A 26207-nucleotide genomic window follows, 5' to 3' on the forward strand; every position below is an offset into this window, starting at 1 on the left:
TTTTAAATCTGACACCTGGATGTCAGAACCTAAAAGATATTGGAGTGGATTGGCGGTTAGAATCTCCTACACAGAACATTTGGTGTTTTACCTACACTTTCATAAAATAATGAGCTGAGAAGTATGTAATTGTATGAAAAGATTGCCCTGTCTCAGTTTAGAAGTCTCTCCTGCTGTTAAATCCATCTCCGCATTGTCTCTAAAAATGCAATTCCACTACCAAGTTGCTTTCAAGGTGCCCATTCAAGTTACTCGAGCCAAATTCCTGAAGCTCCCTAACTGCACTCTGGGTGTCCGTACAGCCCAACGATACTAGATGTTCAGGAAGGTGGATCACAAGCACCACAAGGCAATTGAAAATGGGCAATAAATGTTGATCTAACCAGTGATGACCACATCCCATGAAACATTAAAAATAATATATCTGCCTGTATCACTATCCTACCTATGTCTAGTCACCTCACAATTCACAATTCATTGAAATCGTTAGGTTTTAAAATTGTGCCCCAAACGTCGACATCTGGGTCATTAACCAGATCAAGAAAAGCAGTCGTCTTAAGACCGACTGCAGGGAATCCAAGACATACCTTCCATCAGTCAGAGGAACAACTGTTTGCCATTACTTGGTTTCCTGATACTCTTTTCCTTTTATTCCACACACTTTAACATTACTGGCTAGTGTATTAAGTGGCCCTCTATCAAATGTTCTCAAAGGAAATGTACGTCACATCAGCCATCTCTTCCATTGATCAAATTAGTCAAACATGATTTGCCCTGATCAAATTTTGCTAGTTTTTTTTAATCAATTCATTCATATTTGCCCAAGTGGTTACCAGTTTTGCCCAGAATGTTTTCCCATTATTGAAGTTAAACTGATCTGCCTCCGCAGCTGGGTTTGGACTTGCATCCTTTTTTCACAAGAACATTATAACATTATAATTCTCCGATCCTGTATCTAAGGAAGATTGGAAGATGATAGCCAGTACCTCTATAATTTCCACCCTTATTGTTGTCAAGGCAGGGTTGCCTTGTTAGTTAAGAACAAAATTAAATCTATGGTGCTGAATGACATAGCGTCGGTTGATGTGGAGTCTGTGTGGGTGGAATTGAGGAACCACAAAGGCAAAAAAAACCATAGTGGGAGTTATGTCCAGACCTCCTAACAGTGGTCAGGACCAGGGGCGCAACATGTACCGGGAAATAGAGAAGGCATGTCAGAAAGGCAAGGTCACAGTGATCATGGGAGACTTCAATATGCAGGTGGACTGGGTAAATAATGTTGCCAGTGGATCCAAAGAAAGGGAATTCATGGAATGCTTACAGGATGGCTTTTTGGAACAGCTTGTCATGGAGCCCACAAGGGAGCAGGCTATTCTGGACCTAGTGCTATGTAATGAACCAGACTTTATAAAAAATCTTAAAGTAAGGGAACACTTAGGAAGCAGCGATCATAATATGGTAGAGTTCAGTATGCAGTTTGAAAGGGAGAAGGCAAAATTGGATGTAATGGTGTTACAGTTAAATAAAGGTAATTATGAGGGCATGAGAGAGGAACTGACGAAAATAGACTGGAAGCAGAGCCTAGCAGGGAAGACAGTAGAGCAAACATGGCAGGAGTTTGTGGGTAAAATTGAGGACACTGTACAGAGGTTCATCCCCAAGAAGAGAAAGATTATCCGGGGAGGGATTAGACAGCCATGGCTGACAAAGGAAGTCAGGAAATCAATGAAAGAAAAAGAGAGAGCCTATAAAGTGGCCAAGAGCACTGGGAAATCAGAAGATTGGGAAGGCTACAAAAACAAACAGAGGATAACAAAGAGGGAAATAAGGAAGGAGAGGATCAAATATGAAGGTAGGCTAGCCAGTAATATTAGAAATGATAGTAAAAGTTTCTTTCAATACATAAGAAACAAATGACAGGCAAGCGTAGACATTGGGCCACTTCAAACTGATGCTGGAAGCCTAGTGATGGGAGATAAGGAAATAGCAGGAGAACTTAATAAGTACTTTGCATCAGTCTTCACAGTGGATGACATGAGTAATATCCCAACAATAAAAGGGAGTCAGGGGGCTGAGTTGAGTATGGTTGCCATTACAAAAGAGAAAGTGCTAGAAAAGCTAAAAGGTCTTAAAATTGATAAATCTCCTGGCCCTGATGGGTTACATCCTAGAGTTCTGAGAGAGGCGGCTGAGGAAATAGCGGAGGCGTTGGTTGAGATCTTTCAAAAGTCACTGGAGTCAGGGAAAGTCCCGGATGATTGGAAGATCGCTGTTGTAACCCCTTTGTTCAAGAAAGGATCAAGACAAAAGATGGAAAATTAGAGGCCAATTAGCCTAACCTCGGTTGTTGGTAAAATTCTAGAATCCATCATTAAGGATGAGGTTTCTAAATTCTTGGAAGAGCAGGGTCGGATTAGAACAAGTCAACATGGATTTAGTAAGGGGAGGTCCTGTCTGACAAACCTGTTGGAGTTCTTTGAAGAGATGACAAGTAAGTTAGACCGGGGAAACCCAGTGGATGTGGTCTACCTAGACTTCCAAAAGGCCTTTGATAAGGTGCCACACGGGAGGCTACTGAGCAAGGTGAGGGCCCATGGTGTTCGAGGTGAGCTACTGGTATGGATTGAGGATTGGCTGTCTGACAGAAGGCAGAGAGTTGGGATAAAAGGTTCTTTTTCGGAATGGCAGCCGGTGACAAGCGGTGTCCCGCAGGGTTCAGTGTTGGGGCTGCAGCTGTTCACATTATGTATTAATGATCTGGATGAAGGGACTTGGGGGCATTCTAGCGAAGTTTGCCGATGATACAAAGTTAGGTGGACAGGCAAGTAGTACTAAGGAAGTGGGGAGGCTGTAGAAGGATCTAGACAGTTTGGGAGAGTGGTCCAGGAAATGGCTGATGGAATTCAATGTGAGCAAATGCGAGGTCTTGCACTTTGGAAAAAAGAATAGAAGCATGGACTACTTTCTAAACGGTGAGAAAATTCATAAAGCCAAAGTACAGAGGGATCTGGGAGTGCTAGTTGAGGATTCTCTAAAGGTAAACATGCAGGTTGAGTCCGTGATTAAGAAAGCGAATGCAATGTTGTCAATTATCTCAAGAGGGTTGGAATATAAAAGCACTGTTGTGCTACTGAGACTTTATAAAGCTCTGGTTAGGCCCCATTTGGAGTACTGTGTCCAGTTTTGGTCCCCACACCTCAGGAAGGACATACTGGCACTGGACTGTGTCCAGCGGAGATTCACACGGATGATCCCTGGAATAGTAGGTCTAACATATGAAGATCGGCTGAGGATCCTGGGATTGTATTCATTGGAGTTTAGAAGATTAAAGGGAGATCTAATAGAAACTTACAAGATAATACATGGCTTGGAGAGGGTGGACGCTAGGAAATTGTTTCCGTTAGGCGAGGAGACTAGGACCCATGGACACAGCCTTAGAATTAGAGGGGTAAATTCAGAACAGAAACGCGGAGACATTTCTTCAGCCAGAGAGTGGTGGGCCTGTGGAATTCATTGCCACAGAGTGCAGTGGAGGCTGGGACGCTAAATGTCTTCAAGGCAGAAATTGATAAATTCTTGATGTCACAAGGAATTAAGGGCTTTGGGGAGAATGCGGGTAAGTGGAGTTGAAATGCTCATCAGCCATGATTGAATGGCGGAGTGGACTTGATGGGCCGAATGGCCTTACTTCCGCTCCTATGTCTTATGGTCTTATGGTCTTAAATGCATCCCATCTCGTTCCTGAGAACTTATCAATTTTAGGTTGAGCTAGGCTTTCTAGTGACTGCTGTTTTATCAGTTTTAAACCATTCTGAAATCACTTGTCTCTTACAATGTTTTTGGCAGAATTCTCCTTGTGATAGCCATTCACTACCTGAAATATGCCCTTTACTTCCAAGAATGGATTCTATTTCACTATTTATCTACCTAAATTAGACATTTGCACTTCCTTTAATATTTCCTGTCACTCTCTTCTCATTCTGTCTTTTTGCCTCGCTTATTACCTATTTAACTTCACTCTGAACCTGACATATTCATCTTGGTTTTTACTTGTACTTTCAACCTGACACCTAATAGATTAGATTCATTTTCCTTCATTTTATTTCTCCCAGCAAAGATGGAACGCTGGCTTTGACCTTTGTACCATTCCTCCTGTTTGAAAGGCAACTCGACTGTACCTGAACGATCTCCAGATTAACCTTCCAAATCTTGGCTCTGCCCTCGGTAAATTGTAATCAGTCTTACAGCCAAAGACACGGCCCCTCTGAGAGCTCTCTGACTGATACTTGGTCCAGTAGATGATTAGTGCAGTAAGTCCAAGCTGTGTAATCAAGATTTCCAATGATTTCATGCAGCAATATGGAAGGAACAGTCATTCATTGGGATTTTCCCTGGTGCAGCAATATGTAAGTATTTTAGTTTTCACACAATAAAGCCAACACTATTTGACTCTTTCTAGCAATTAGTTAGCTCTTCTGAAACAAGAGAGATGAGCATTATTACATGGTGTAAGCTGTAAGCACTCTCACCTTGCATCATGGATTCAGCCCCACTCTAGCGATATGAGCACTAAATGCTGCTCAAACTTTGATACAATGCTGAGGGAGTGTTGCATTATTGGGGGAATCTCTTTCGGAAGAGAGTTTAACCTAAAGCTTCATCTGTCTTCTCAGGTGGATCCTAAAGATCCTCAGCCACTATTTTGAAGTATAACAAATCTTTGGTTTCTTGGCAAAGTTCCTCCCTCAATCAGATTTCTGAAAAAGAGATTTGCTTTTCTCTCCTTGCTGTGTGTGGGAAATTATTCTGTGCAAATTGGTTGCAATATTTGCTATATTATAGCAGTGACTACACTTAAAATGTACTTCATTACCTGTTTGGAGTGTTGTGTATTTATGAAAGTCACCATATCAATGTATGTTTTTCATTGTGATTGGAAATTTTTCAGAATTGTGAGGCATGAAATCAGCTGCTGCAAAATTATGAGCCACAGATCATTTGGTTGTTTAATACAACCAAAAACAATGTTTGGTAAAAGAGAAAGTGGACACATTTTTCTTAACATCCTCTGCAGTCTGAATTTATCAAGTGTCTTAGCTTGCTCACAGAAGGCTGAATTTGCAAGCAATTCTGGAATTGCACATACACATCAATATTCAATAAGGACAATTGTGCAAAATAATAACAAGAATATGATCTCATTTCACAATAGCTTAGAAGTGATGAAGGGGACCAGGAGTAAATCTGCACATGATAGGCCAGATATCCTATAAACTGCTGTGGGAATTGAGGTTCCTTTTGCAAAGCTAGAAAGGTCCATGTATTTATAAATGTAAATATGCTTTCTCTCAATTCCCAAATAAAGCAAAATTCTACAAGTGCTGGAAATCAGAAATTTAAAAAATGAAAATGCTGGGTAAACTCAGCAGGCCTGGCAGTATTTGTGAAAAGAGATTTTGAGTTTCATATGACTCTTTCTGAAGAAGTGTTTTATTGCTCTTGAAACGTTAATGCTGTTTCTCATTCCACAGATAATGTCAGAGCTGCTAAGTTTCTCCAGCAATTTCTGTGTTTATTTCTCTAAATTCCCTTCATAACTATGTAACAGAAGGCACTTTTACAAAATAGAAAGGAATAATGGTAAAATTCTGCTCAGGAATGATTTAATGATAATTTAGTATAATTTTCTTAAATTAAGATGTCTTTGAATGTATTGATTGCTTTTCATATCTTAGTTATGAAGTGCACTTTGATGGTATTTTTAAAAGTCTGCCAGTGAGGGATTACAATTGATTAAATCATAATTTTATGGAATGATGTTATTTTTATCACACTTGGATACAATCACACCCCTGAGCCAACAGATCATATGTTCAAATCCCACTGCAAATATCCAAAAGCTAACACCTGGATTTATAGATTACTTACAATGTGGAAACAGACCCTTCAGCCCAACAAGCCCACAACAACCCTCCGAAGAGCAACCCACCCAAACCCATTCCCCTACATCTAACACTACAGGCAATTTAGCACGGCCAATTCAACTAACTTGCACATCTTTGGACTGTGGGAGGAAACCAGAGCACCCGGAGGAAACCCACGCAGACACGAGGAGAATGTGCAAACTCCACACAGATAGTTGCCCGATGCGGGAATTGAACTCTGGTCTCTGGCGTTGTGAGGCAGCAGTGCTAACCACTGTGCCACCGTGCTACCCATAGTAATAATGCCAATACAATCATTAACTTATGTTCGTACATTTTTAGCTCAAAGGCAGAAACCTAAAAAGCGTTGTCAGTGATTCTATATTTTGAGACAGAGGCCTCACTAATTGCAACCTGTTAGAAATCACTGAACTGATACAAGCCTGCCCTGTTATGCCAGTCCTTCTGAACACACACATACTTTGACATTGAAAACTAATTTCATGTTATGGAGTGTAAAATTTTAAAAAAGATGATATAAATCCAAAAATGTAAAGATTTTATTTACAAATTGATATTTCAGCTTCTACTTTAATCCCATGTGTGCCCCCCAGTTATTTTGTTAAAATATAAGTAAAAGTGAAGGATTATCAGTACATTTTGCTCGGCTTGTTAGCTCTGATAATTCTTCAATGTGAGTGTCTGCTGACCCTGGACATCTGGAAATTTCTTGCCTTGCTATCAGAATCACACCAGGGAGATCATTCGATCAAAGCAAACACCACAGTAGGATAGTGGGGGAGTGTTCCACGGTTTGAGATGCCAGTTTGCAAATGAATTTTAAACCGAATGTTTTGACCTCTCAGGTAGATACAAAAAGTCCCAAGGCAATATTCCCAAATTTTCCAAGCTAACCTTTATTCCATTCCACAACTTTAGTTTGAAATGAAGGAAATTAATTTAATTATATTATTTGAAGTATCTTGACACAACGTGGTATCAAGGATGTGTGAATTGGATTGAAGTACCAACAGTAACTCATTGATTCATGATACCGTATATATATTGGGTAGAGTTTCTATTTGGGCATAATATGCCTAAAATTGAACCAATTTTGAGAAATTTCTTTGTCTTGAGCTTCTGCACAAATGTATTTGCATATGGTCAAGTGTAAAGTCTGGCATGAATGAGTACAAACAGATAGTATTTTAAATTAGCATCCATTTTGCTTTAAAAATATTTCTTTATTTATTTCAGGGTGATATCTTAGTTTAGGTTGATTAATGCAGTTGAAAATGGATTTATCAGAACAATAGGTACTTTGAATGCCTTGTCCTCCACTTCTGAATGCAGTGATAAAACTATTTCGATCATTGAAAACTAAATAGAGGTATCTCATATTTACATCAGTGCACAGTAGTCAATTTTGATATTTTAAGCAAAGAAAAATATATGTGTTTTAAATATGTTGTATGGACGAGACCAAACTCCCTCAACATATATTAAGAAGATAGCCTGGACCCCAACTTTTTCTTATTTTTGAGGCAAGTGTAAAGTCTGTTCCAGATGTAATTCAATTCGTCAAATTACCATGCTTGATGCAAGACACACTTTATTCTTACACTATAGTTAACACACAAACAAAATAAATAAGAACTGGAATTACTTAAATCTATTGGAAACTTAACAGAATTGTGCATTATTTAACTACTAAACAGCAACTGTTCCAGAAGAATAACAACCCATAAACACATGCTTGGCAAAGGCAAATTCAGTAAAATTGATGATCTCACATGCAGTTCTCCAGTCCAGGAGGAAAGAACATCAAGAGAAAACTCTGAGAGAGAGAGAGAGAACTCAAGTATTTTGCTATAGCAAGGAGAGATATATAGCAGCTTCCTAACCCTAACAGCTACTGAAAGTTAACCTAAAATCCTAGTTCTGTGGGAGCTTGATTCCACCCCTTTATGCTGCTTCTATTGTTCCAATTTTAAAAAACTCAAGGCCTCACAAGCTGTTCACATTATTGTCATGAAACAGATCACTCGGCATCTGTCTCAACCTCTCTTATAAAAAAAGGACAGAAATACACCTCTTAAAGTCATAGTATCATCACTTTTTTTATTTTTTCAAGCTTCCTCAAAGATCTGCAAAGAAGTACAATTTGCAAAAACTAGGACATTCCTGATGATGCCCGAAACATCGCTTCTCCTGCTCTTCAGTTACTGCCTGACCTGCTGTGCTTTTCCAGCACCACCCTTTTCGACTCTAACTCTACAGTATCTGCAGTCCTCACTTTCTCCTAATTAGCAGAAACTGGCCAAGTAATTCAATCCAACCACTTGGCCAGTTTGATGGGCAGAGTCTGTTCCTCACACAAGTCTTTTTAAACCAATACAAAAGCTTGCAGAAATTCAATTTGTGCAATTTGAACTGAATTCATGCTTAAATGTTGCTATCTTTTTTGCTAGTCTCAGTGATTTTGGTGAATTGCACTGAATTAACTATTGCAGCTGGGCGGAAATGCCATGCTAATATACACCACTTGAACAATTTTTAGCAAATTTTTTTATTTTAAATTTTAAAACAGAAGGCTAATATAAATATCGCAGATGGACATAATTTGGAATTTAATGGGACATGCTTCAGTCGGAAGAAAGGGCTTTTCTTCTCTTTATTTTACTGAGATATTACTGGAAGAAGCTTTGCAGGTTTCCATTTACTCATGTAAAGGATGAGATCATTGGAAACTCCACAATGTCACTGACTGTACACCAGAATCAGTTAGGAACCATCTGAATGTGAACTAATAGGTGATAGACATCGGCCAGAAAGGCTGGGTTGTGGGAAATTGACTGTAATGCTGCTTATAAACCATTCCTGTCACTATGTGATGACAGCTTTGTACAGCAGCTGGGTTCTTTCGCCACTGAATTAACTAAAAAGCTTCTCAAAGTAGTGACCCAATACCCTTGAGTGTTTTTACTTTTGTCCTTCAGGGTTCACAGTTCCACATTTTCAAAGGATTGTTTTTCATTTAATTTGGAAATCAAAAGGTTTCCTTTCTAGCTGAGAAAAACAAATTTTAACTATTGACTGAACAGCACTTACTAAACTCAGCAATGTTCCTTCAGAACAAAGTTGAGAATCTGTAAGGTGGCAGTGGTAGTGTGCATCTGGTGAAATTGCCGTGCATTAAAAATGCTCTACAAAGTAATTCCTTATGTGCTGCAACACATGAGAAAATGTGCATTAACTCCAGAGATTGCCACCACTCAGCATTTTAAAGATTTACCAGTTCTCTCTTAGAGCCACAGTGGCATACAGCACAGAAACAGACCCTTCAGTCCAACCAGTCCATGCCAAACATAATTCCAAAATAAACTCGTCTCACCTACCTACTCCTGGCCCATATCCCTCCGAACCTTTCCCACTCATGTGCTTACCTAAGTGTCTTTTAAATATTGTAACTGCGCCCACATCCATCACTTTCACAGGAAGTTCATTCCACACACGAACACCCTCTCTTAAAAAAATTGTCCGAATGTTTTTTTTTATTCTCCCTCCTCTCGCCTTAAAGAAATGCCCCCTAGTTTTGAAGTCCCCCATCCTCAGGAGAAGACACCTAACATTAGCTCTGTATCGATATCCCTCATTATTTTATAAACATCCATAAGGTGACCTCTCAATCTCCTGTCTTCAGTGAAAAAAAGTCCCAGCTTACCCAGTCTTTCTTTCTAACTCAAACCTTCCATACCTGGCGACATCCTGGTAAATCAATTCTGAACCTTCCGCAGCGTAATAATATCTTTCCTATAACAGGGAAATCAGAGATGCAATACTTCATAAGAGACCTCACCAATATCCTGTACAACCTCAACATGATGTCCCAACTCCTATACTCAAAGGACTGAGCAGTGAAGGCATGCATGCTAAACTTCTTTTTAACCACCCTGTCTATATGTGACACAAACTTCAAAGAATTTAGTACCTGAATCTTTCCAGAGATCTTGCATGTACTCAGAACAAAAATCTTGAATTCTTCAATTTTGCATCAACAAATTTAATCAAAGACCAGTATATTCTATCAGTGACCAGAGAATGGAAACTTCAGTGTTAACTGCAAAGTTGATAAAGGTAACACCATGCTTACAGCCAGATGTTATCGACTAAGTGGTTTCCTATCCACCTTGAAAATGAGTGAGGAGTTGGGAAACACACAGGCACTGGAGCAGGAGTAGGCTATTCAGGCTTCCAGATGTGTACAAGCATTTACCTGGAATTGTAGCTGACTTATACCTCAACCCATTTGATCCCCATCCCTTGATACTCTCACCTAACAAAAATTCATCTATCTCCGTCTTGGAGAAACATTTCATTGAATCGCTATCAATAGCCCTTTTGGGTGAGAGTTCAAATTCCAACTACCCCTTTGGAAGTTCCAATTTTCAATCCAATAGATGTACTGTCAGTAAGTGAGAAGGCAAATTTATGGGATAAGCAGGAATACAAGCTCAAGGAGATTTTGGAATGTCTGCTCAGGGTCCACACTAATGGCAAGGAACGGCAGTCAGTAACAGTGAGCATTTACAATATTTAAATTCCGTTCTGAAGAAGGGTCACTCAACCCAAAATGTTAACTCTGCTTTCTCTGCACAGATGCTGCTGAGTTTTCCCAGCAATTTCAATTTTTTGCTGCTGAATATTTTATCCTGCTTCTGTGGGAAAAGGATGTCACTCAGTAATGAGCCAGGGTGATGCAACTACTGCAATTTAAAACAGGACACATTCAATGCTTGGTATTGACGTGTCTCAGTTGCAGAGGGGGTAGCTGCTGTAAAACACCGTGTGAAAGGTTTCCTTTAAAAGTCGGCCCTTCACACCAATCAATCACATTTGAATTATTAAGAAGTGCCTTATGGTGAGGTACCCATCAGTGCGAGAGAAACCCATCAGGTCTGACAGCATCTCATTACTTACAAAGAAAAATCAGATCAGACTTGAAACATTAACTCTGTTTCTCTCCCAACAGATGCAGCTGAATTTCTCCAGCATTTTCTGTTTTTTTTTGTTTCAGATCTCCAGTAGCCTCGGTTCTTTCTGTTTATTTTTGAAAAGACTTTGGAGTGGGATTGTTTATGAGCATTGAGGGAAACAAAATTTGTTTCTATTTTAATAGAGATAGGGGTGGTATCAGGAAGGATAAGGACAAGGAGTAGACACCGAAGTAGGCCATTCTGCCCCTCACCTGCTCCACCATTCTATGTCATGATTGGTCATCGACCTCAGCATCATTTTCCCACTCTATCCTCATATCCCTAGCCCCATAACTAGAAACCTTTTGATTATTGTCTTGAACTTATAGAAACATAGAAAGTAGGAGCAGGATTGGGCCACTTAGCCCTTGAATCCCGCTCCACAGCTCCCTGGAGGAGAGAATTCCAAAGATTTTCCAACCTGTGACCGAAGAAGTTCATCCTCATCCCGATGCCAGATGTCTTGCTTCTTGCTGTGATTCTGTGTCTTCTCCCAGCTTCCTGTACCTACCCTGTTTATCCCATTGAGAATTGTTTCTATGACAGCAGAGATTTCAAGAGATGACTTAACATGGCTCTGTGAACACTGAACTAGAGCCTTCAATTTTTCACTCGATTTACTCCTGCAGCCGGGTGTAATGTCAGGTAATTTGATTAGTACATTTTCAGGAGCGCTGCACTTGTCCCTGGCATTTTCAGGGTTTTCCACCAGTTATGGTGCTGGGTGTACAACAGGTCACCTGAGTGTGGGCAGACATCTCTATTTGATCGGGGACTGATTGCTGCAGCTGGTGGGTCAGAGAGCTTTAATCTTTATGTACAAATTTAATTTTGTTTGTCGTTAGCATTAATTAGCGGAAACAGGCTGTTGAGTTGGATGATCAGCCATGATCATATCATGATAACAGGCTCAAAGAGCCAAATGCTCCTATCTTCTATGTTTCTACAAGTTCAAGGCAATTGAACAGAGAGCATTGACTAGTTACAGGATACAGGGAACAGGACATGCAGGGAACAGGGGATGCAGGGAGAAAGCATACATAGGTCTTTTCTGGTTGACAGGATGTAACGAGTGGTGCATCACATGGATCACATAAGCTCAAGGAGATTTTGGAGACATCCAGGATCAGAGTGTTCACACCAGCTCGATCTGACCAGCACCAGATATCGCCCTGAACATTATTCTTAATTAATGCAGTGCCCACAGCACAGACTGATACAGAGCACTTCCTGCAGTGCACCAGGGTGACGATGAAACCATTGATGCTTTCTCAATTAAGCCATTTCCTCATATCAAAGTTAGCCATACTAGTATCCTGAAAGGAAAAATAAATGAGGGTTTCTTGGCTTTATTGAACAGTGCTTTCCAACATTTGCACTCAAGTGCAAAAGCAAAATATAACATATTTCAAGCCATTTATGACTGAGATGCGAAGACAGTTCTTCACCGGAAAGTGGTGAGCCTGTGGAATTCACTACCATAGAAAATGGTTGAAGCCCAAAAGAACTGAATGACTTCAAGAGGAATTGGATTTTATTCTGAGGGCTAAAAGAATAAAACAAATGGGGAGAAAGCGGGAACGGAGGGTGGGGAGGGGGGGGGGGGGGTTTGGGGGCGGGCTGTGGGGAAAGGGAGGTGATGGAGTTAGATGATCAGCTATGATCATATTGAATGGTGGAGCAGGCCCAAAGGGCCAAAAGGCCTACTCCTGTTCCTTCTATATTTCTATGTTTTAAAGCACAATATACTATTAATTGGTCTTTTTTTTAAAAAAGAAATATTTGAATTGACCCAGAAAACTGTCAATGATTTATTTGCTTCCTCAGTAATATTCCATCATGTGAAGTCCCTCACAGTCAGTTTTCCAGGAAAAAAAATGTTAATGTAGGGTTGGAGTTTGGTGCTTCAATTTATCCCACTTCAAAGTCAAGGAATCAACATGAAAACACTGGCAGGCCTGTAATCTCTCCTGTTTTACTGATGATATTTATTTTGTCTCTGAGTTTGGTGAGGATGACCTGCCAGCAGACAGACATCAACAATATTTGAACAAGCACCCACTCTCCCACCCTTTGCCCAACTTTTCAACTCTCCCCAAAAATGTAGCTGACATCAATGGAACCAGGGGGCTAATATTCACAGGGAACAGGGAGGACAATCTGCTGAGGAACAGACTGTCAGCCTGCACACTGTGACATTCCCAACCGGCAACCAGTCAGATTTGTTTAAATGCATACTCATTCATGGGATGGGCATGTCACTAGCTAGGCCAACATTTGTTGCCCTTCTCAGTTGCCCACAGTTAAGTTTCAACCACATTGTTGTGGGTTTGGAGTCACATGTAGGCCAGACCTAGTAAGGACAGCAGTTGCCTTCCCTGAAGGACATTAGTGAACCATATGGGCTTTTCCAACAATTGACGACAGATTCATAGTCATCATTCGACTCTTAATTCCAGAGTTTTATTGGTTTCAAATTCCATCATGTGCTGTGGCCGGAATCAAAATGGATCCCCAAAACACTACCTGGATCTCTGGATTACCAATCCAGCGATAATACCTCTAGATCATCACATCCCCAATAGGGCAGCTGCCTGGTCAGAGGATATCAGCAGAAATCAGCAGCAGTCTTTTTTTTGTAAATTTGTTCATGGGATGTGGGTATCCCTGAATACTGTCTATATCTAATCACACTGAAGAAGCTGTTGGTGAGTGACTTTCCTGAAGTGCTGTAGTCCATAAGGTGTAGAGACAACCACAGTGCTATTAGAAAGGGAGTTCCAGGGTTTTTACCCAGCGAGAGTGAAGAAACAGTAACATATTCCCAAGTCAGGATAGTGTGTGAGAAGTGAGTGAATGCTGAAGGGGATGGATGTGGCGCCATTCAAGCAGGCTGCTTCTATTCTGGATGATGTCAAACATCTTGAGCTGCACCTTCCAGCTAGTTAGAAAGCATTTCATCACTTTCCTGATTTATGCCTTGTAGATAGTAGATAGGCTTTGAGGAATTGAGGAGGAAGTGAGGTCTGCAGATGCTGGAGATCAGAGCTGAAAATGTGTTGCTGGAAAAGCGCAGCAGGTCAGGCAGCATCCAGGGAACAGGAGAATCGACGTTTCGGGCATAAGCCCTTCTTCAGGAGGGGTTGAGGTGAGTTAGACAGCCATCTTACTTTGTGCCAGATGAGACTCCAACAAGCAAAGAGTTTTCCCACTGATTCCAGTTTTGCCAGGGCTCCTTGATACCACACTCAATCAAATGTGACCTTTATGTCAAGGGCTGTCACTCGCATCTCACCTTGGGAATTCAGCTCTTTTGTCCATCTTTGGACTGAGGGTATAATGAGGTTAGAGCTGAGTAGTTCTGGCAGTCATTCCACTTTATCTCAGTATTGACAATACATTCTAATTTTGAGAGTAGAGTGATTATCTATGGGATCTGTCCCTGTCAGTATGTTCTAGCAGTGTTCGGAAGGAAGACTCCGGACCACCATCAGGAAGGGTGCGCAGAATCTGCGAGGTCAGAGACATGATCAGGGGAGGGTACATATTGTTGAAGAGTTTGTGACCACAAGTGAAACTGTGGGGGCTGACGCATCCTTAGGAAATTAGAAAAAATCAGTAAGTGCTGGAGAATCTCAGCAGGTCTGGCATTATCTGAGGAGAGAGAAACACAATTAACATTTCAAGTCTAACATGGAACTTCAGACTTTGAATAAGAGTTATATCAGACTCTAAACCTTAACTGTTTTTCTGTCCACAGTTACAGCCAGACCTGCTGAGTTTCTCCAGCCTTTTCTGTGTTTGTTTCTGACCTGCAGTGTCCATATTCTGCTATTTATTTAAGTTTCTGATGTCGCCTGGGAGAGCACTTCTTTTCCTCCTGGCCCCTGAGGAGCTTATAAAATGAGCAATTGTCAGCACTTCCTCACAGCAAGATTTATGATAAGTCTCATCCCCAGTCTGCAATGTTTGTATACCAAACCCAAACCCTGCTTGCTTTTCACTAATTCCTTCTTCAAAGCATGAAGATTTACAGTAGCATGAAACAGACAGGCTTGGGCCTGGGTCATTAAGCCTGTCATTTTACAAGTAGGAACCTAGGATTAAGAGTCACTGTTTCAAAATAAGGAGGCACCCATTTAAGATAAAGATGAAAAGAAACCTTTCTTCCAGAGAATTGTGAGTCTTTGAAATATCCTTCCTCAAAAGCAGTGGATGAAGAATCTTTAAAGATTTTTAAGGCAGAGGTATAGATAGATATTTCATTACTTAGGGGATGAAGGATGATCAGGGATATTCAGGAAACTAAGCTGAGGTTAAAATCACACCAGCAATGATCTTATTGCATGGCAGAGTCAACTCAAAGGGCAGTGTCCTATTCTTGTTCCCGGGTTATATAAGCCAGGGTTTTTTTTTTCCCCTGGTTTTAATCACTCCCCATCAGATGACACCTATTTACACCAAAATACAAAGAGATAAAGAGAAAGCTGGTAAACGCTAGACAGACAAGTTTAACAGAGGTCAGGACTAGTCCTCCCTCTAATCTTGTCCTCCACGTGGTCCGTGGATTAAAAAGTAACATTACAGAAAGAGGACTCAATGTCTGGTGGTTAATAACCATTGAGACCTCTTCCCAAAAAGTGAAAGCCAACATCGGTAGGTATAGACAGATTAATAATCCACATAATGAAGGCAGATTGTTGAAGTGATCGATACATTTTTTTCTTCCAATTATTTACAATTTAACATCATAAAATAAATAATGACAATATGCAAAATGTGAAGGTAACAATGTATAAATGCAAGCGTGACAGATCTTTCACTATTGAGAAAAGATGATGTGCAAAGTGTCAATGGAGTCAGTAAATGATGACTCCTGAAAGATTGTAAACCATCAGATAGACATTGACTGAGCAAGACAAATTCACATCTCCACAGCCTGGAGAAAAGCTGAATTAGGAGTTTGTTGCATACCTTCAGTGTAAGAGGTTAATAGTTTGAGCTAATCCAATGGCTGAGACCTCCAAGGATGCTGTTCAGGTACAGGCAATCATCAAGGAGCTGAATACTTAGCTTGGCCACCTGTAGAACTGAGTCAGATCTGCTTCGAGAAATCCCAGAGCAAGAATTGCGTGAATCTAAAGAAATCCAGTGTTGCAATGCCCAAAGCAACCATAAGGGAGAGCCAATGACCTCCACACGAGTGCTGTAATTAAGCATAGGCATCGCTTCGACTTCAGACTCAATGGTGTTGTTTAGTGTGGCTACATTTCCTGATAAGGTCTAACTGGTAATTACCTTGTGTATCAACAGACCAGCCTTTATCTGAATATCTCCACGCCAAATGATTTGATGGGCCGGTGTTTAGAGAATCCTAATGACACTATTTATTTTGGCAGGAGATCTGTTTCTTTATGAGCTGCACACTGTAAACAATCTTATCGAAACAGATTGTTTTCATTTGCAATATTCGTGAAGCCATGTAGACGTTACACATCAAACCAAACCTTGGATCCCTTGTAAGGGGGCTGTTCTGTTCCATTTAACATTTGACATTTTTTTAATAATTAGCTGTTCCAAATGATTTACAAATATAAATATTTTGGGTAACTATTAAACATTTTACATAGCTTCTGAGGAAAACTGACAGTTTCTATCGAACATTTATAAATTGTACCTTGGGAATATGGTGAATCTGTCAGCTAGTTCAGATAGGTATTGACTTACTGGATGAATTGGTACAGGAACAATAATTCCTAGATTGCAATTTACAAGTTGTATTTTATTTTATGGGCGCTGTCTGCCCAGGAACAATTAAAGGTATGTTCTCCATCCGATTATCATTGGACTCAGTGGCATCTGAGGAGGTCTTTATCAGTCATTCACAGCTGTCTTTAGTTCTGCTTGTCGCCTCCCTATCCAAAGTGTTGATTCACTTGAATTTTGATCTATTAGGTAACTATTTAATCTGATGTAATTGTGCTGTTATCCACTAGAGGGCAGCTGATTTTGGTGTTAATACTGTACTTGGACAGGAGAAGAATCAATGTGCCATTGAAAGCAGGGATCCACACACACAGGAACACTGAGGCAGTAGCCTTGTAAATCACGTTGTTTATTTTCATGACACTTCTCACTCAGTCCCTGTTACAGACAGGGAGGGGTGGTGGTGGGACAGTTTTGCCCCCTCCTCTCGGTTCTACATCCACGCTTTGTTATCCATGGATCCACTACCCACGAGGTCAGATCCCATACCATATCTTTTCTTTCCCCACTAACTCTTCTGGTCTGGTCATACGGTCCTACCAAATAGATTTGAGTTACTTTGTCGCAATGTCTGCCTTCTTTTGATATCCATCAGAGGCCTGTACCACTATCCCCTACGGATAACAAGGATTTAGTATTTTAAGAAAAAGTTTCTAAATTCGCTTTAGTATTGTGACTTTTAATAATGGACACAAACCAGGCTTCTTCATAAGTTTAAATGGAAAAAAAATACTTTTATTCACACAACACCTAGACCATAAACGTTACAAAATTTTCTCAAACAAACACTCTCTCAGACATAAAGACACACACACACAAGAAATGATTGCCTTTATAGATCACTCTTATGAACAGAATAACAAAATAATATCACGTGTTCAATTAAGGCCTTTAAGATGCAGCTGTCAGCCTGGATGGGGTCATTTCCTCTGGGTTTTTGAAGTGAAGACAAGGTCACCGTCATGCTGCTCTGGGAGAGATAGACTTGTGTTAGAGCAAGGAACAGTTTTGCCAAACTCTGATAGCCTTGGTTGATTGGCGTTCAGTAGGATTCTGGGAGAATGGTCCAAATTGTATCCTGTTGGGTGTGACACTGACCTGTCTGTGGCCAATCCTTGGAGTAATTGGTTTGAAAATAACTTCAGAAAAAACCAATCGTGTGACCAACATTTCTATTGTCCAGAATGGGAGGGATGAACAGTGGCTTTTCATGCCTGCCTGTGATAAACTGGTTTCTCTGCACAGGCAATGTGACCCTAATTTTCATTCCTGGCTTGGGGCGCGTATTGGCAGGAAATGTTCATGTGAAAATGGCAGTATGTTTTTCAGATTTTCAGACTGGGGTGCCGGCTGGTTTGGGAATTGGGCTGAGAAACCCATGAAGAGCAAAAGGGGCTCCCTGGATAAAAACCAGGCTGGAGCTCCAGCACTGTGTCCTTAGTTTAAAAAAACTAAAATCTAAAAAATAGAAAACATCGTCCCTGCACTCACCTCCTCACTCTCCAACTGAACTGTGCCCCCTACCCATCATACTCTGTGTGACAATCTACCCAATTCCCATACTCTCTGTGCCACCTATACCAATCTACCCACCCAGGGTCCCTCCTCCCCATGCCAATCTACCTAGCTACCATGGTTTCTTCCAGCTCTTGCACCACCCTACATCAAGCTTCTTATCTGCCTTGCCTCCCACCCCTATATACCATCCCCATGGCCCTTTATATCCCCTACCCAGCATCCTTTACCCTTCCCTGGCTATGCCAACTCACCTGTAAACCAGTATGAATATTAACCAAGAGAGATCCCGATTAAAAATGAAGTTATGGGGATATTTATAATGTCAGTATCTTTAAAAAGGTACAAAAAGCCGAATATACTAAAATTGCTTCAACTAATACAAACATTTTCTCAAGATCTTAATATCTAATATCAACAAACATCTCATAGAAGTGTTTAGTTCTTTATGTCAATATAAATTTCCATTCATAAGCAATTACAGCTGTTCGTCAATATGCAGCTCATTGTGAAAATGATTGTTTGGTAACCAGTCATACCACACAAGTCCATTAATGGTTTTATAAGAAAAGACAGTCTGAAATACCTATCACTGTTTGCTAACTCCACATTTCCTTTTCTGGTTTCTCAACAACTTGGCCAGTCTCAATGAGTTTGTGCACTTTTAATGCACAAGCATCCATTGTCACAATCCCAAAGGGTATCTTGCTTCCATCAAATGATCATTACCTCCACTAAAGGGGTTAATGGACCACTTTCAAAGGAATAGGACCTTATTTTTCCTCAAGCAGAGAAATATCAAACACTCTGCCTATCCTCATCTCTCACCCCTACACACTCCCCTTGGCCCACTTATACAATCCAATGTTCACTACCATCCCTATCACCCCTCATACTCTTATGCCAACTTAATGTCCGCTTCTACTCACCAGCCTTGCACTTGCCATGCCAACTTGTAACCTGGATGAATGCAGCTCCAACACCCTCAAGATGATCAACACCATGCAGGCAAAAGCAGCTTGCTTGATTGGCACTCCATTCACCCTCAATGAAAATTTGTTTCACCACCATACATGTACCATCTGCATGTTGCACTGCAGTAACTCACCCAGCAGCTTCAAAACCCATGAACTCCACAACCTGGAAGTACAGAGGTAGCAGGTTCATGGGAAAGCCAACACTTGCAAGTTCCCTTCCAAGCCATTCAACATTTAGAATTGAAACTACACCATTGTTCCTTTAGTGTTGCTGGGTCAAAATCTCTTCCTAACAGCATTTTGACTCTGACTATACCACTAGTTCAAGAAGGTAGCTCACTACTACCTTCTCAGTAGCAAGACCATAAGAAATAGAAGCAGCAGTAGGCCATTCAGCCCTTCAAGTCTGTTCTGCCATTCAATGCAATTGTGGCTGATCTGATAATCCTCAACTCCAATATTCTGCCTTTACTCTATAACCCTTCATTCGCCCACTGATTAAAAGCCTTCCTAGCTTAGCCTGGGTTATACTTAACAAGCAAGTCTTAACAGTCCTCTGTTGAAGAATTCCACAGATTCTCTACCCTCTGACAAGAAATTCCTGCTCATGTGTCTTAAATATGTGACCCCCTTATTCTGAGGTTACGTCCTGTGGTCCTAGACTCTCCCACAAGGGGAAGCAATCATTCTGCACCTCCTAAGAGCCTTGTCATATTTCAATAAAGTCATTTCTCATTCTTCTTTATTGCAACAACTACAGGCCCAATCTACTTAGCCCCTCCTCATAAAACAGTTCCCCCACACCTGATATCAGCAGAGTGAACCTTCCCTAGACTGTTTCCAATGCCAGTATATCTCTCCTTGGATAAGGGTCCTAAACTGTTTGCAGTATTCCAGCTGTGGTCTCATTGATGCCTTATACACTTTTAGCAAAACTGCCCAATGTTTATATTCCATTTCTCTTGAAAGAAAGGCCAATATTCCATTTGCTTCCCTTGCTATGTGCTCAACTTGGATACTAGCATTTTGTAATTTATGCACAAAGTCTGACAAGTACTGTAGTCTGCACTCTGTACAGTACTGTTGCTTTCTGCAGTCTTTCTCCATTTAAATAATATTGACCTCCTCTATTCTTCACGCCAAAGTATATAACCCCACACTTTCCCACATTATGTTCCATCTGCCAAGTTTTTGACCACTTGCTTAACCTGTCTATGTCCCTCCAGCAATTAGGAATAGGGAATAAATGCTGTCTAGACAGCAATGCTCACATTCTATGAGTGAATTTAAGAAAGCATAACAGACATAGGTACAACTTAGACAGAGATTGCATTTCTCTTGTTGGATCAATATGTTTAATGCATCAACAAAGAAGTCTAATAGTGAATATCCGGACACATCCTATTGTGTTGACATTTTTCACTCATCTGTGCACTTACAAGCTACGTGTTTTATGACTGATTATAATGAACTCACTGAAGTCCACCTCAATAATGCTTTTACCTCGAACCCAACCATACTTCATTTGTACGCAACAGTTAGAACATTATTTTGTGTTTTTCTTTAAACTTTCCCTCAGATCATACCCCTGATTAATTCCATATAAGTGGGAGACATGTGGATGTGGATTTGGAAGTGGGAGAACAGTTTGGACTGAAACCGGAGCCTCCTCTAGGACCCCTCCCCAACTTAGCGAAAGCACTGTGTGTACACAACTTATCTACCACAAGGCCACAATTAAAATAACTCCTCATCCTCACTTTTGTCCATTCTGCCAAGTGTGAGAGTCACTGGAGGAAATCTAAATGCATAAGAATTAAACTGAGCTGCAGTGGATGATAAGAAATGTGAAAAGCTGGGAGGTTTAATTCGAGACTGCTTATACCTGTCCCCACTGACTTTGAAGCAGGAGAATAGGCAATGCAGGTTACTGGGTCCAAACGTTGATGATACATGCATAATGTGGATATTTCACCTACAGACATCATTCCACATTGGCTTCAACATATGGTTTAATGAGTTGACCATTTCATACACTGAACAATATAACATAGGATTACATCGGCTGAACTGTGCACAAGCTGGCGGCTGTAAAAATTAAGTGTGAAACAGATGCTGATACAATTTTCTTTACCCCAGATTATTTCTGTTTTCCAGATGTTTATGATCCCAGCAAAGTTGAGACTGTGTGAAAAGAAGGAGAGATGACAAGAGTGAAGAGATTCTGGGAGAATGTTATAGATTTTACACTGTGAGCTGCTTCACAAGACTCTCTTTCATCAAATGCAAACTCCTGGACTGCCTTCTGCACACACTGTTTATATTAATAAATACAATGATAAAATGCTGTATCACTGCCAGGAAGAAATTAGTCAGGCATTGAAACCACTATTAACCATCCAGTGTCTAAACCTGAACAGATAATACTGTTCATCACAAAGTACAGCCTTCTAAAACTGGTAGCTGCAATACTTGGTGCACATTGGCATATGGCACAAAATCACCTCTAATTTTCTATTTAATTACCATCTCATTCTGAGTTCAGAGAATGACTGATAAAATGCCACATTGGTGCAGTAAAGAGTTGTTCCTCTGAGTTTGGGTGTGAGGCAGAGTAGAGGGATTGAAATTCGCAATGCCCTGACCTAGGAATGCTTGATGCTACACTGGTCATCTAAATTTAAGAAGTGTTCATTTCTCCAGAGGTAACACCAGTGCACATTTGATAAGCACAAAATTAAGAAATTTCAAGCATTCCACACTGAGCTCCCACACAGTCGATCTGACATCAAATGGCAATGTACAATGTGTTTTATTGGATTTCCTTCCTCTTTATTCAAGGCATTTGTAAATTCATAGGTTTACAACTTAATAACAAGTAATTATGTGGAATTATTTTATGAAAAACAGATGTTTCCAGATTATGAAATCCCCAGCCTAGATTTCCCAGAGTTGGTACAATTTAGGTTGGAATTGTTGTCGGTGATTTTTAGACAGACTCAAGAAAAAATGGGTTGTGTGCACAGAGTTTTACCAGATTAGCATAGCTTCAGATGCAAATCAAGACAGATCCAGGAAGCCGACTGGGGATGGGAGAAAAATAAATGAAAAATAAGTGCATAAGTGAAATTTAAACCGATGTGTCAAAGTATAGTTACCAAAATTCAGAAAACCTCAACAGTATTGAGTCTAATCTCCTACCTTCCTTCGGACAAAGGAGCCTTCTCATGCAATAATTGTGCTACCAAAGCATGTCAGTCAAGAGTTGCTGATGTCAGCATCTGACTGGGTAGGCAAAGACTTGTCTGTGGGCACACCATTCTATCCCAAGTAATGATTGGTAGTAGGGAGAGGTCATGTGGTCCTGTCAAGAGAAATCCATTAATATTGCTAAAAAGAATGAACAATGGCATGAAAACTCCAGAGTTTAAGTGCCTGCAAGCCAACAGTAAATAAATAAGTTGAGCATAAATGGGTAAATATATTTATGATATATCACAACCAAAATGTATTTGCCACAGGCCTTTAAATCCCTAATCACTGTGGTATAATTCCTTTGATATTGGTGAGCTGCTGTTTGATATGGATGCTCTTTAGAATCAATGGTCTTCCCACCTAAATGTTGGGAAACGCAGTGCAGGATAGACATCACCACGTCTCACTCAAGTTGATTAGCTGCACGAGGAACCTACTTATATGAGGGGGGGCTCCAAAGCTGCTGATCTCCCCAGCAATAAATGATACTACAAGAGACCATATTCAGAGCTGCAGAGAGACAGAGCTCCCATCCATTTCCAACAACCAGGCACCCAAGTCATTACTCACATAGCCAAGAACAGAAACTCGAAAATAATTGACTATAATAATCTATGATTCTATATTTCTTACATTTCCTACAGCATTGCAAATTTTATTGAGATGTATGCAGAATTATGTGTATCTCAAATTAACATTAATTTTACATTCATTAAAGAACTTTTGATATGTATTTTTATTAGACATGAATTTAAATATTTCTGACATAAATTAATTGTGTATTCACTACAAATTCAATAAGCAGTGCACTCTGAAGTTTTTTTAAAAATCATTTTGTGCATGTGATTTTCAATAGAAAACCTTCCAGAGATGGACAATTCCATCCAAATTACATTCACAATGAACCATCCAGTGCCATTACACTGCAAAAATTGTCGATGTATCAACCTGCCTTTTGTTTTTGTTTTGGAAAATTACGGACAGGCCACAAAATAACAGGGAAAGTAACAGTTACTCAGATCACCAAATCCATCAGCACTTTTTGCTTCCTTTCTTGGAGTTCTTTAGATCTGAGGTTGCTGTGAACTGCTGTTGCAACAGCTTGCAAGAATACAGCACCCCTGAGTAAGAAAAACATCCCAATGCACAGTATTAATTTTTAAACATAAGTGGAATGTAACCTTTTAATTGCTTGTTGGTGCCTTTCTGACTGACTATATATTAATGAAGAAATAGGCTCAAAGATTATTGCTGTAAATAAAAGTTATGGATATTTATTTTTAGCCTATACAGTATTATTAGAATGAAAGTAACAGCAAGATTTGGAATCTTAACGAACACAGTGAAGCAATAGTAGCTGCCTGAAAATCAATTGTTATTGACTTATAAATGATGTGGAGGACAAGGCTATTGTGGGTGAGCTATCCTTTCTTTTGCTGTGCTTCCAAGGGCTTGTTAAGGGTCTGTTGTAGCTTATGTGTTAAATGAAAGCCTACCACCATCTTAGCAGGACAGTGAGGATTGGGTAATAAATGCTGACCTTACTAGTTATGCCCAAATCCTAAGAATGCATTTATTTAAAAGTTTAATTGATATGTATGTAAATAATTACTGTCAGCCCAATGTTTGCATATGGCCTGTCTATCAAGTGTCAGACTGTACTTGGTAAAAGATGCCAAGGTAGTATATGCAAAGTAAACTGCTCAGTTAATACAACTGGATGCTTTTATCCAATCCTGTTGTTTTCATCTGAAAAGCACAAGTGGCCAGTATTTACATTAAGATTTAATACCACAGAATAATTGTTTTTAAAAACCCTGAGATTCAATGTTCAGTTATCAGATTTTTGGTCCACTGTTTATGGGGTAATGGTAGGATTCAAGGATAGCTTTTATGCTTCTGTAAAACTAAGGACACTATTCTTAGTTCAATCATATCATTACAATTAGAGAACATTATTAACTCTAACATAACATATGTGCTTCCTAAAGTTAACATATACATTATTTTTCTAACATTTAAAGAAATAACATAGAAAAAAGTAAACTATAATCTATGAAGTTGCATTTAAAATTTTAAGTGTGAGTTCTCTTTCTGAGCACACGGACACATAGTATTCAAAATATTATTAAAAATTAGCAGCAAGTTAAGGAAGCTTACAGCTGATTTAATGTATAGAGATAAATTTAATACTTTATTGCATATATATGTACATAGTATGTATATGGGCAACAAATAAAATGGCTGAGAATAAGAGTTGAATTATATGCAGCACTAGCATTTCCAGATAAATGTTGGTATGGACCTTCCATTTGATTGGTTATTTCAAGTCCAACATATAGTCACTTTCATTGGAACTCAGGAGTGAGACTTTAACGGGATCCAGCTAATGATTACACAGCAAAGCTTTGGAAGTAAATTTAATGGGTTGGGTTCCAACTTATCAAAGGTGAACATTGTTACTTATTGTATTTTATCCCATTGATATTAATCCACTTTAGGAAGCATCACACTCCAGCCAATACAATTTAAATTTGGTGCATTACGTGTTTTGGCAATATTCCTTATTGATTATTTCAAATTGCTCCCACCACTACCATACTGAGACCTCTGACCAAACCACCTTTATGTTGTATATCTCCAGACACATTCCAATTACAAAAAAATGAAATCCACTATTGTGTTATAAACCATTTTATTACAATTAGAGCAGAGAAAATATAAATATTTTCCCGTTTGACTAAAATCCTAGCAACAACAGACGATTCACTGATTTCAGCACAAAGTCATATTTTGACATTAATGCCAAATAAAGACTGGAAACTTCCGCTCATAGGAGAGTCTTCTAACAGCTAATCCTCTGCCATTGACAAAAAAGTCACCTCAGTTCTATATAATGCATGTTTTCGTTTTTGGTAAAGTTAACTTTCTAAGTAAATATTTTGTCTCTACCTTTGTGGAGCTAGCATCAATGTTAGTGGACTGATGGTCTGAAGTGATGGAAATGGTAGTCCTTTTCACTAAAGACAGGAATGAATTTGCATTTCAGTAACCCAGAAAAACACCCAATTAAAACACCTATTATTTTTGAAAACAAAAGCTGGTATATTATTTGTAATCATAAATATAAGACTGTATAGAACCCAAGAGGATGTGGATTTTCCATCTGTTTTCCCTTGAGGCTTGCCATTAACTTCTATTTATCAACTCAATGTAAATACTAATTCATAGTCTGTCTTGTGTATTCACCGGTGTATATTATTCCAGCTTACCACTGAATAAAGTACATGCATGAAGCTACTTTCAAACATCATTTGAGTTATTTTTCGATCTCTCCAATTTCTTCCCCTTTTTCTCACTTGCCGCCATACACGGCACTGCTGCCTCACAGCACCAGGGTCCCACGTTCGATTCCAGCCTTGGGTGACTGTCTGTGTGGAGTTTGCACATTCTCCCCGAGTCTGCATGGGTTTCCTTCAGGTGCTCCAGTTTTCTCCCATACTCCAAAGATGTGCATGCCAAATTGCCCACAGTGTTAGGTGCATTAGTCAGAGGGGAAATGGGTCTGGGTGGGTTACTCTTTGGAGGGTCGGTTTGGACTGGTTGGGCAAAAGGGCCTGTTTCCCTACTGTAGGGAATCTAATCTAATCTACATTCTCCTCCAACCAAGGGTAAACTTTAGTAGCTCAGTCAGCTGTTTGTCAAACTTGGAATTGTCAATTCAGACCTTGAAG

At 39.8% G+C, this 26207-nt stretch overlaps 1 protein-coding gene across 8 annotated transcripts in view; it reads left to right on the top strand.

Annotated features, from left to right (window-relative positions):
- jcada (junctional cadherin 5 associated a) overlaps positions 1 to 25773 on the top strand; it is a 235614-nt gene extending 209841 nt beyond the window's left edge. For all 8 annotated transcript variants that reach the window (XM_087987475.1, XM_087987476.1, XM_087987473.1 and 5 more), the window contains one exon: positions 21376 to 25773. In XM_087987475.1, coding sequence (XP_087843601.1) covers positions 21376 to 21410 — 35 coding nt within the window. In that variant the 3' untranslated portion in view covers positions 21411 to 25773. The remainder of the gene's footprint in view (positions 1 to 21375) is intronic.
- Positions 25774 to 26207: the final 434 nt, after the last annotated feature.

Source organism: Chiloscyllium plagiosum, unplaced genomic scaffold (assembly GCF_037043375.1).
Source record: "Chiloscyllium plagiosum isolate Xiang-an unplaced genomic scaffold, Cpla_swu_hap1 HiC_scaffold_5, whole genome shotgun sequence".
NCBI classification, from domain to species: Eukaryota; Metazoa; Chordata; class Chondrichthyes; order Orectolobiformes; family Hemiscylliidae; genus Chiloscyllium; species Chiloscyllium plagiosum.